This window comes from Babylonia areolata, chromosome 13 (assembly GCF_041734735.1).
Source record: "Babylonia areolata isolate BAREFJ2019XMU chromosome 13, ASM4173473v1, whole genome shotgun sequence".
Classification (NCBI taxonomy): domain Eukaryota; kingdom Metazoa; phylum Mollusca; class Gastropoda; order Neogastropoda; family Buccinidae; genus Babylonia; species Babylonia areolata.
Window position 1 is genome coordinate 7,589,792 of NC_134888.1, and position 12,394 is coordinate 7,602,185.

The 12,394-nt window shown below is 39.5% G+C and overlaps 1 protein-coding gene across 4 annotated transcripts in view; it reads left to right on the forward strand.

The window, feature by feature from the left end:
* LOC143289022 (ankyrin repeat and MYND domain-containing protein 1-like) overlaps positions 1–7,017 on the forward strand; it is a 69,060-nt gene extending 62,043 nt beyond the window's left edge. For 2 of the 4 annotated variants that reach the window (XM_076597794.1, XM_076597797.1), the window contains 2 exons: positions 554–574; positions 6,560–7,017. In XM_076597794.1, coding sequence (XP_076453909.1) covers positions 554–574; positions 6,560–6,724 — 186 coding nt within the window. In that variant the 3' untranslated portion in view covers positions 6,725–7,017. Of the gene's footprint in view, positions 1–553; positions 575–603; positions 655–6,559 lie in introns of all 4 variants that reach the window. The other 2 variants (XM_076597798.1, XM_076597796.1) reach the window with 2 other exon arrangements.
* Positions 7,018–12,394: the final 5,377 nt, after the last annotated feature.

The window sequence follows — 12,394 nt, forward strand, 5'->3', positions numbered from 1 at the left end:
CAAAGTGAGTCTATGTTTTAACCCGGTGTTCGGTTGTCTGTGTGTGTGTGTGTGTGTGTGTGTCCGTGTGTCTGTGTGTCTATGTGTCCGTGGTAAACATTAACATTGACATTTTCTCTGCAAATACTTTGTCAGTTGACACCAAATTTGGCATAAAAATAGGAAAAATTCAGTTCTTTCCAGTCATCTTGTTTAAAACAATATTGCACCTCTGGGATGGGCACAAAAAAATAAAATAAGAAGCCTAATTATATGCAAACTACATTTACTGTTATATTTATATTTTTTGTATTCTCTAAACTTGGCACTTTGACCTCTTATTCTGACACAACAACAAGAGGAGTCATTATTATCATTTTTTGTTCAAACAGGAACTTCTTTTGCTAAGCATGGAATTTTTATTTATTTTGCAAACATTTTGGTGCAGTAGTAAAAAAGGGAAATTACTCTGTAATTAATGCAAGGGGACTTAATTTATCACAAGTGAGTCTTGAAGGCCTTGCCTCTCTTGTTTGTTATCAGACTGGATCTGTATTGTTGTTTTCATTTTCAGTGTGCGTCATCTGTTTTGGTGGTACGTGTGATGTGCCTCTTTGTTTTCAGGAGAAAGCCCTCTAGTTGCATAGACAAACGCAAAGCATGCTGGGTGCCTTGGTATGTCGTGTTCTGTCGTCGATGGTTTGGCACTCACTGTGTGTGTTAATGTGTGTGTCGATGTGTGTGTTGATGTGTGTGCACACTGTGCAAGGGGCTGTTTTCACACCTTAGCTGTTGGCTCACGCTTATCACTGATGGTGTCCTGAGTTTTTTTTAAAGTCGGTGAATATGCTCGTACCCTAATCAGAACCAGCAGATTTGCAAGCTTCGTGTCGTGAACTAGACAGGAGACTGGGCATTGTTTAGCTCAAAGTATTGTGTAGTGGTAGTCTCTAATCAAATGCTCTTCTTCTTCTTCTTCGTTCGTGGGCTGCAACTCCCACATTCACTCATATGTACACGAGTGGGCTTTTGCACGTATGACCGTTTTATCCCACTATGTTGGCAGCCATACTCCGTTTTCGGGGGTGTGCATGCTGGGTATGTTCTTGTTTCCATAACCCACCAAATGCTGTCATGGACTACAGGATCTTTAACTCATGTATTTGATCTGCTACTTGTGTATACACACAAAGGGAGTTCAGGCACAAGCAGGTCTGCACATATGTTGACCTGGGAGATCGGAAAAATATCCACCCTTTACCCAGCAGGCACCATGACCAAGATTCGAACCAGGGACCCTCAGATTGAAAGTCCAAGTCTTTAACCACTCGGCTATTGCGCCCATCTAATCAAATGCTGTAATGCCTGAACTGTGGGGCCATACTGCTTTCCCCGGCAACAGCCGTCAGTTTTATCACTGATCCTCTGTGGTGGGGGAGTGCAGTGCGTGGTGTCTGTGTGCAAGTGCAAGGTATCTCAAGTTGACATTGAATTGTCAGTGTCAGTTGTGTATGGTTGTGGAGCCTGTTTTGGTCACCAGATGCATGTTGTGCAGCGGTACCCTGACACAGCCAGTTCAAGGGAATTGAAGTTGCTGCTTTGCTCCTGATTTCCATGTTACATTAGCACTTGGAGGAGGGGACAGTTAAGCCAAACGATTCACGTTGCGTTCAGTCCAGATTTGGGGTATGTTATTTCCGCATTGTTCAAGAGAACAAGATTGAAGCAGGTGTTGTGTTTAGTCTCTCTGGATAGATATCCCTTGCCTGAATAAATGTCATGGCTCTTTTTTCTTCATGACCGGCTGTGTTGGAAACATCTGTGTGCTCTCATTTCTTTTTCTTTCTGGTGATGTGTGTGCTACTGTGTGTATAGCCTGTTTACAGTTCTTTCTACACGTGTCCACTGTGTGTGTAGTCCGTTTATAGTTCTTAGTTCTTTTTACATGTGTGCCACTGTGTGTATAGTCTGTTGACAGTTCTTTCTACACGTGCCCACTGTGTGTATAGTCTGTTTACAGTTCTTAGTTCTTTTTACATGTGTGCCACTGTGTGTATAGTCTGTTTACAGTTCTTTCTACACGTGCCCACTGTGTGTATAGTCTGTTTACAGTTCTTTTTACATGTGTGCCACTGTGTGTATAGTCTGTTTACAGTTCTTTCTACATGTGTGCCACTGTGTGTATAGTCTGTTTACAGTTCTTTCTGGTGACATGTGTCCACTGTGTGTATAGTCTGTTTACAGTTCTTTCTGGTGACATGTGTCCACTGTGTGTATAGTCTGTTTACAGTTCTTTCTGGTGACATGTGTCCACTGTGTGTATAGTCTGTTTACAGTTCTTTCTACATGTGTGCCACTGTGTGTATAGCCTGGTTACAATTCTTTCTGGTGACATGTGTCCACTGTGTGTATAGTCTGTTTACAGTTCTTTCTACATGTGTACCACTGTGTGTATAGTCTGTTTACAGTTCTTTCTGGTGACATGTGTACCACTGTGTGTATAGTCTGTTTACAGTTCTTTCTACATGTGTGCCACTGTGTGTATAGCCTGTTTCCAATTCTTTCTGGTGACATGTGTCCACTGTGTGTATAGTCTGTTTACAGTTCTTTCTACATGTGTACCACTGTGTGTATAGCCTGGTTACAATTCTTTCTGGTGACATGTGTCCACTGTGTGTATAGTCTGTTTACAGTTCTTTCTGGTGACATGTGTCCACTGTGTGTATAGTCTGTTTACAGTTCTTTCTGGTGATACCCTGTTCATTGTCGAGTTTTAGCTGTTGCTGCAGTATTGAATGGCTCAGCTGATAATGATGCAGGGAAAAAAAGAAAGGAAAAAAAAATTAAATTGCATTATCAGTTCTAAAACAAACTTTAAACAGAGAAAACAGGGGATATGTGTGAACACAAAAGGCCTGGAAAGATGTAAACGTTTGTCATCTTCAACTTCGCCGTAACCATCTACATCTTACACTGCTGAATATTAACAGCAGTGTTTCTCTTCCACTGTGACGGAGTTTCTCATGGAGATGATGTGATGCAGCGTGTCAGTATGTTTCTCTTTACCTACCTGCAAGTGTGCACTGTTCCTTGGTGTTACTTTTTTCCATTGTTGTTACCAAACGTCGAGAGAAAGTTTTGTTTAATGGGTGAACAATTTGTCACTTCAATCAGGTTGGTCCCACAGTACGACAAATATCACGCCAACTCTGCCGCTTATTTTGGCCACATCCTCCGTGCTGTTTTGCTTCAGTCCACTCAAAATTGTTCTTACACAAAGAGGGGGAAAAGAAAAGAAAAAAACAACAACCAAACCCTCCAATGATGCTCAATCTAATTAGCATTAGCATTCCCACACTGCCATGTGTGTGGAATGGTCTCTGTACACGTCTACTCTTTTTTTTTTTTTATCATCCATCCCACCAAAATGTGGAACGATGAAGTGGAGCTTCTGGAACTAGTTGCTGTGTGTGTTTTATTGCATAGACTGGCAAGGGCAGATATTGTGACTGTTGCTTTTCACGCTTTGCTGTCAGTGACTCAGTGAGCGTTGTTGCTGTACTAATTATGTGCGCCTGAATAACGTGATGAAGTGGAATAACAAAACGATGGCCGTTTAATTTTTGTTAACACTTTTGGTGCAAAATAATGACACTCAAACGATGGATTTGTATGTTTAACGTGTGAGGGAAAGGTTTGTTTTCCTTGCCACCCAAGGTGTTTGTTGTGGTCAGTGTTTGGGGTTTGTTGTGGTCAGTGTTTGGTGTGACTGTTGTGGTCAGTGTTTGGTGTGACTGTTGTGGTCATTTGTTGTGATCAGTGTTTGGTGTGACTGTTGTGGTCAGTGTTTGGTGTGACTGTTGTGGTCGTTTGTTGTGGTCAGTGTTTGGTGTGACTGTTGTGGTCAGTGTTTGGTGTGACTGTTGTGGTCAGTGTTTGGTGTTTGTTGTGGTCAGTGTTTGGTGTGACTGTTGTGGTCAGTGTTTGGTGTGACTGTTGTGGTCAGTGTTTGGTGTGACTGTTGTGGTCAGTGTTTGGTGTGACTGTTGTGGTCAGTGTTTGGTGTGACTGTTGTGGTCAGTGTTTGGTGTGACTGTTGTGGTCAGTGTTTGTTGTGGTCAGTGTTTGATGTGACTGCTGTGGTCAGTGTTTGGTGTGACTGTTGTGGTCAGTGTTTGGTGTGACCGTTGTGGTCAGTGTTTGTTGTGGTCAGTGTTTGATGTGACTTGTGGTCAGTGTTTGAAAGCCCTGTTTGCCTACAGCTGTGTCCTACACTGGAGTGTTTGCGTCTTATTCATTCTTTTATGAACACGTGTCACGAAAGGCAAACAATATTATGTGATATTGCAAGCAGGATGGTGGCAGCCTCACTCTTGCCAGCTTTCATTGAATTACTGTCATTTTGATGGTGCTCTCTCTCTCTCTCTCTCTCTCTCTCTGTTAGTTTCACCCGAGTCAGTGTCTGAAATAAACACATGACAGCCATGTCTTCACTTTCACTTCACTGATGCATGCATGCTAAGAACACTCTCAACTAGAGGCAGAATTTATTGTTTTTAATTTTCAACATTCTTATTACACAGATTTTGGGTTCTATCTTTCAGTTTTCTTTCTGTACTCTGTTGTATGTAAAAAAAAAAAATAAAAAAAAAAAAAATCATTCAAGTACTTTTGATATATGAATGTATATGATTATTTAAGTACTGTGTTATATGTATAAAATCATTCAAGTACTTTTGGTATATCAATTCATATGATTATGTAAGTACTGTGTTATATGTATAAAATCATTCAAGTACTTCTGGTATATGAATGTATATGATTGTTTAAGTACTTTGTTATATGAATGCATTAAATGATTGAAGTACTTTGTTATATGAATGTATAAGATTATTGAAGTTCTTGTCATATGAATGTACACAGTTGTTGAACTACTTGTCACAGTAATGTAAACATTTATTGAACTACTTTGCGATATGAATGCATACAGTTGTTGAAGTTTGTAAGAGTGTATGTAGTTGTAGAAGTTTATATGGGTGTATACAGGTGTTGAAGTTTATAAGAGTGTATGTAGTTGTAGAAGTTTATATGAGTGTATATAGTTGTTGAAGTAATGATGTGTTGATGTTGCCTTGTGATTGTCATCGTACTAAATGGTGTAGCAAAGTATACCAACACTGTCGTAGACATCACAGAACAGTGCAACACAACACAACACAACACTGTCATAGACATCACAGAACAGTGCAACACAACACAACACAACACTGTCATAGACATCACAGAACAGTGCAACACAACACAACACAACACTGTCATAGACATCACAGAACAGTGCAACACAACACAACACAACACAACACAACACAACACAACACTGTCATAGACAACACAGAACAGTGCAACACAACACAACACAACACAACACAACACAACACAACACAACACAACACAACACAACACTGTCATAGACAACACAGAACAGTGCAACACAACACAACACAACACTGTCATAGACAACACAGAACAGTGCAACACAACACAACACAACACAACACTGTCATAGACATCACAGAACAGTGCAACACAACACAACACAACACAACACAACACAACACAACACAACACTGTCATAGACATCACAGAACAGTGCAACACAACACAAAACAAAACTGTCATAGACAACACAGAACAGTGCAACACAACACAACACTGTCATAGACATCACAGAACAGTGCAACACAACACAGCACAACACTGTCATAGACAACACAGAACAGTGCAACACAGCACAACACAACACAACACTGTCATAGACAACACAGAACAGTGCAACACAACACAACACAACACTGTCATAGACATCACAGAACAGTGCAACACAACACAACACTGTCATAGACATCACAGAACAGTGCAACACAACACAACACAACACTGTCATAGACAACACAGAACAGTGCAACACAACACAACACTGTCATAGACAACACAGAACAGTGCAACACAACACAACACAACACAACACTGTCATAGACATCACAGAACAGTGCAACACAACACAACACTGTCATAGACAACACAGAACAGTGTAACACAACACAACACTGTCTTTGACATTACAGAACAGTGCAACACAACGCAACGCAACGCAACACAGTTCTTCCTCAATGGTTTGTCTCCATCTGTTGTTCAGCAGTGACTTCCTGTCCACAGTTCATGTAATGGGATGGGGTTTTGTCCATCATGGTTTGTCTATTGGGGTTTTTGTCTGTTGGGGGTTTGTCCACTGGTTGTTTAGTCTGTTGGGGGTTTGTCCATTGGGTTTTCCACATTGTGATTTTGTTCCCTGGGGCTTTGTCCATTGGAGTTTTTGTCCACTTGGGTTTCGTCTATTGGGACTTTGTCCTCTGGAGTTTTGTCTGTTGGGGTTCTGTATAGAGGATTTTGTCTGTTGAGATCTTTTTCACAGCTGGGGTTTTTGTCAGATGGGATTTAGCTCACTGGGGCTTTGTAGGACGGTGGTTTTTATCTGTTGTCATTCAGTCGTTTGACGGCTGCGGCATTGACTGTGTGTCAGGGTCAGGGCACCAGACGTGGACAGACAGTGAGTGCCCTCCACACGCTGAGCCGTGGCGCCAGGGATCCTCGCAGGGTGCAGTCAGGGCACACCGAGGGCGCCGCCAAACAGTTCCTGACGGAGGGGGGGCGGTGGGTCTACCTGGATAACTACAGCTACAACTGACACACAGCGTCTACAGTTACAGCTCCAACTGAGGCATCATCTACTACTGTTGAGGCTACAATATACAACTACAGCTTCAGCCGAGACTACAGCTATAGCTACAACTGAGATGTCTACAACTATAGCTACAACTAAGACAAAGGCAACTACATCTACAGCTACAACTAGGACAACATGTGCGGTAATAGTTAGAAGCGCAACTGAAACAAAAACGTTACAGACAACAACGACAACACAGACAACAACTACAACACAGACAACAGCCACAACACAGACAACAGCTACAACACAGACAACAGCTACAACACAGACAACAACATACAACAGCTACAACACAGACAACAGCTACAACACAGACAACAACATACAACTGCAACACAGATGACAACCATACAGCTGTTGAAAGTCAGAATTGTGAAAGGTGTGGGGGGTGGGGGTGCATGGAGTGGGAGTTGGGGGTGGGGGGGGGGGGGTCAGCTTTGTTGAACAACTAGGACTTTTCAGGGATGTACGCAGCATACAGCTGTGGTCACTCTGTGATCTGCCTTTGTACTGTTCATAGAGGCTGTTGTGTATGAATTGTTGATAGAGGCTGTCAGAAGATGGTTTACAAAGCCTCTGTGTGTGTGTGTGTGTGTGTGTGTGTTGATTGTAAAGGCTGCTATGTTGTTCCGGGGTTAGGCAAAAGTTTGAATCAAGAGAAGGTGGGCATTGTTGATATTGAATACCAGTTAGTCGATTTGTGGATGCTCTTTTAACAACATAAACAAAAAAAGGTATATGCAGAACATGGTGTGTCACAATTAATGAACTTGGTTAAAAGTATAATTCAAGAAAACTGATAAGTCAAATAAAAGAAAGTGATGGAGACCTGAGTCAAGAAAAGTTCTGTTTTCATGAAAAACATGAGACTGGTGTTCATCGAATGGAATCCATGTTGTATTTGATACAAGCCACAATTTTGGCTGCTGCACCCAACTCCTTATATATCTCCTGTCTCAGGCAGACACACTCACATTCTCACTCACCTCCTCATGGGCAAAGTCATGATCGATGAATTATTCAGATTTTTCTGGCTTTTTTTTTTTTTTTACATACCTGCCACACATGGCCTTTTTTAAAATATTTATAATTAACATTGATTTCACAACATTATTTATCCCCTAACCTTAGTTAGCATATTTATTATGTACCAGTTGACGACATGTTTTCGGTTAAGTGCATATTTCATCGTTGTGAGCATGATTTAGTTAGTCAATTGACTGATGTATTTTTTTTTATCTTGTGTTCTCAGTATAAGTTCCCCCCCAAAACAGAAGCAAATGTTGTAAAAAGCGTGTGTGTAAAAATGTGATGCTGCATTAATGGGAAATGCTCTGTGTTGTGAACTGTTGTGTAGGATGACGGGGGGAAAAGTTGTTTTCTTTTCATAACCTCTGAGTAGGTACTTGAAAGTGTATGTTTTATTATTGACGTTGCGCTGATCATGAGGCATTTCTTGTTGTGTCAGTCTTTCTCTGCTCGCCCTAGCCTTGCACACAACATGCATGTGTGTGTCCGTATGTTGGCTTGTGTCTTCGCTCATCTTGATGATATCCAGCCATGTTTGTGTGTTGAAAAGATCATGGAAGATGTTATTTATAGCCACTGACTGCTGCCGAGTACTGCTGACCATGTGTATTTCTCATTGCTGTTCCTGCTGACCATGAGTATTTCTCATTCTTGTTCCTGCTGACCATGAGTATTTCTCATTGCTGTTCCTGCTGAGTACTGCTGACCATGTGTATTTCTCATTCCTGTTCCTGCTGACCATGAGTATTTCTCATTCCTGTTCCTGCTGAGTACTGCTGACAATGAGTATTTCTCATTCTTGTTCCTGCTGACCATGAGTATTTCTCATTGCTGTTCCTGCTGAGTACTGCTGACCATGTGTATTTCTCATTCCTGTTCCTGCTGAGTACTGCTGACAATGTGTATTTCTCATTCCTGTTCCTGCTGACCATGTGTATTTCTCATTCCTGTTCCTGCTGACCATGTGTATTTCTCATTCCTGTTCCTGTTGAGTACTGCTGACCATGAGTATTTCTCATTGCTGTTCCTGCTGACCATGTGTATTTCTCATTCCTGTTCCTGCTGACCATGTGTATTTCTCATTCCTGTTCCTGCTGACCATGTGTATTTCTCAATCCTGTTCCTGCTGAGTACTGCTGACCATGTGTATTTCTCATTCCTGTTCCTGCTGACCATGTGTATTTCTCATTCCTGTTCCTGCTGACCATGAGTATTTCTCATTCCTGTTCCTGCTGACCATGTGTATTTCTCATTCCTGTTCCTGCTGACCATGAGTATTTCTCATTCCTGTTCCTGTTGAGTACTGCTGACCATGAGTATTTCTCATTCCTGTTCCTGCTGACCATGTGTATTTCTCATTCCTGTTCCTGCTGACCATGAGTATTTCTCATTCCTGTTCCTGCTGACCATGTGTATTTCTCTTTCCTGTTCCTGGCAATCAAAATACTGCTGCCAATCAGTTTGCCTTCCATTTTCTGTGATAAAAAAAAAAAAGAAGTCTGTTGTTATTGGTAGTAATTGTAGTACTTGTAAGTCTGTTGTTAGTGGTGGTAGTTGTAGTGATAGTGGTACTTGTTGCCGAATTAGAATAAACGGAAATCATTCATATTTTTAATGCTGCAGGCTCGATGGTAATGTGGCTTTCATTATGGGGTGGGGTTTTTTTGGTGGTTTTTTTTTCATGATTATTTTCTTTGTTCTCTTTGTTCCATTTGGGTTAGTTTATTGGCAGATTTGCAGTGCTCATCTTGGAAAGGAGAATTCAGTCTCTACAGAACTCGGCTGTTGTTTGTGCATGAGTATTGTTGTACATGACATCTGGAACTTTAAAATAAAAGTATTTGTATGTGTGGTGCAATTTGATTCAGAAAATTATTTTGTTTGTGTCAGCATTGTGAAACTATGATTTTTAAAAAATCGTTTATTTTTTTGTTTGTTTGTTTTTTAATAGGCATATTTCCTATTTGATTCCTCTTATTAATGATTGTGACTTTCAAATGATGTTCAGTTCTGCTTTTGCGAGTTTCATTTGTGTGTGTTCTGGGCAAGAACAATCAACCTTTCGTTTATCTGTTCAAGATTGTCGTGTTTTGTTTTGTATTTTTACTTTTAAAAAAAGAAGAAATATTAGCATTTTATTATTACTGGACCCATTTAGTTGATGTTTTACAAACTCAGCATTTTTGATTGCTGTAATATTTGAACTATATTTGGGCCTTCTTATTTCCAACTGTGCATTCTACCCCACTGCGAGTTAAAATGTCCCAAGATATTTTTTCTTTGACTTGATTCCTAAGTGTTTTGACATTCCAGCCTTACACATCAGTAGTCAGTGCCCTTGTATTGTTTTTTGATTCTTCCGTCCAAATACATAAACTGCTCATTGTACAGTTAGATTTCTTTTCGAGATATTTCAGATAAAAGGACAGTTCACTTTTTTATGTTGAAAAAAAGGCATTTTCTTTATTTGTAGAAAGTTGACTTCTATGTTGAAAATAAAGGCATTCTCTTTATTTGTCGAAAGTTGACTTTTTATCTTCAAAATAAAGATATTCTCTTTATTTGTCTGAATGAATTTCATTTTTCTTTTTTATTGAGAAGAGAGGATTGTGTGTGTGCGTGAGCGTGTGTGTGTGTGTGTGAGAGAGAGAGAGAGAGAGAGAGAGAGAGAGAGCACATTCAGTCAAGCAGAAAGAAGGGATTTTCTTAGACTTTCCTCCCAGCGGATGTGGAAAGAAGAACCCAAGTCATAAGTTTCAGTTTCAGTTTCAGTAGCTCAAGGAGGCGTCACTGTGTTCGGACAAATCCATATACACTACACCACATCTGTCAAGCAGATGCCTGACCAGCAGCGTAACCCAACGCGCTTAGTTGGACCTTGAGAGAAAAAAAACAAAAAACAAACATAAATGAATAAATAATAAATAAATACATAAAAAAGAACTACTTTTTTTTTCTTTCTTTTTTTTTTTTGTACGCTTATAGTTGACTTCATCAAGTTTTTGCGCCAAGTCATAAAATGAGGTTAAAGTGTTACTGCAAGATATGAAGCATTAGATACGCTGATCATCGATTATCTTCTTCATCTTCTTCTTGTCCCAGAACTCCGTGAACAAGTGTCCCAGACCATCAGGCAGCATGTTGGAAGACCAACTGACATCAGTTACTAAAAAGATGGAAAGATGGTCATGTAACAAGACCCAATGTGTGTGTGCATGTGTGTGTGTGTGTGTGTGTTTATATTTGGTTATTTATTTATTCATTCATGTTATGATTATAATTATTATTCACATTTCTTGGATATATTGGATCTGTGACTTGTCAAAAGTTGGACATATTCATATTGGATTCATGACTTATAAAATGGAAGACATATCAGACCTGTGATTTATCAAACTATAGAACACATTGTATCTGTGAAATCAAACTTACAACATATCATTCCTGTGACTTATCAAAGCTGTGATATAATTATTGTATTGTATTACTGTTTTGTCACAACAGATTTCCCGGTATGAAATTCGTACTGCTGTCCGCAGAGAGAGTGCCGCTCTTTCTTTTCTGCCTGCAAATCTGTTTGTTTTCCTATCAAAGTGTATTTTTCTACAAGACAGCCCTTTTGTTGCAGTGTTGTTGTTTTTTTTTGTTTTTTGTTTTTTAATGTGCATAAAGCGCATACTGCACACAGGACCTTGGTTCAAAGCAACTTCAAAGGTTATACATAAACACTGACAAATCCACATCGCTGAATCTCTGTTTTAATTAGTTGCAAAGGATATATATATATATGTTTTGTATACCGCTTTCCCAGCACACACACACACACACCTGATCCAAGACTTCAGTTGTTCATTTTTTAGTGCCTGACATATTTCATCAAAGATCCTTCATGTGACAATATATCAAGATCGTGCAACAATGTGTTCAAATCAACATCAACATGTCTTTCAGAATACAACTGTTGATAAAAATCGAACTTCTGAGAAAATCTCCCCTTGATCAAAATTTTCATCATCACTCTCATTTTAAAAAAAACCAAAAAAACCTCTGAGTCTTGTCTACAAAGCTGTGACTCTGAATTGTAAAAATAATTAATAATGATAATAATAATGATAAAAAGAAGAAGATGAAAATAATAAATTACTGGGCTTGGTTTTGTTCTCTCTCAGTTCTTGTGCATTCAACAATTCCAATTCCTCAATAGTGTTTTCCTTACAATTTTCATTCAGTCTTATCTTGCATTCTAATGCCTCTTGTCTTCTTAATTTTTCATAAAACAAGAATACGATATTGCCTTTTATCTTATTTTCATTAGCAGTGTTTCATAAAAACAACAACAACAGATTAGAAATACAAAACTGAAGCTCATGTCTGCACTGGCAATATGATCGATATTATCAGATTCAGAGATGGGCAATGTGTATTCTTTTTTCTTTTTTTTTCCAATTCACAATAACTGTTTCTATTTCTTCTTCAATTTTTTTGTCCGTCAACACACTGTTGTTAAATTTCCAGAACTACCCGCTTCTTTTCGTAGGATTTTTGCTCTTTTTTTCAGATCAGTAGTTTATTCCAAAACCAGTCGGCCTGCCAGTTACA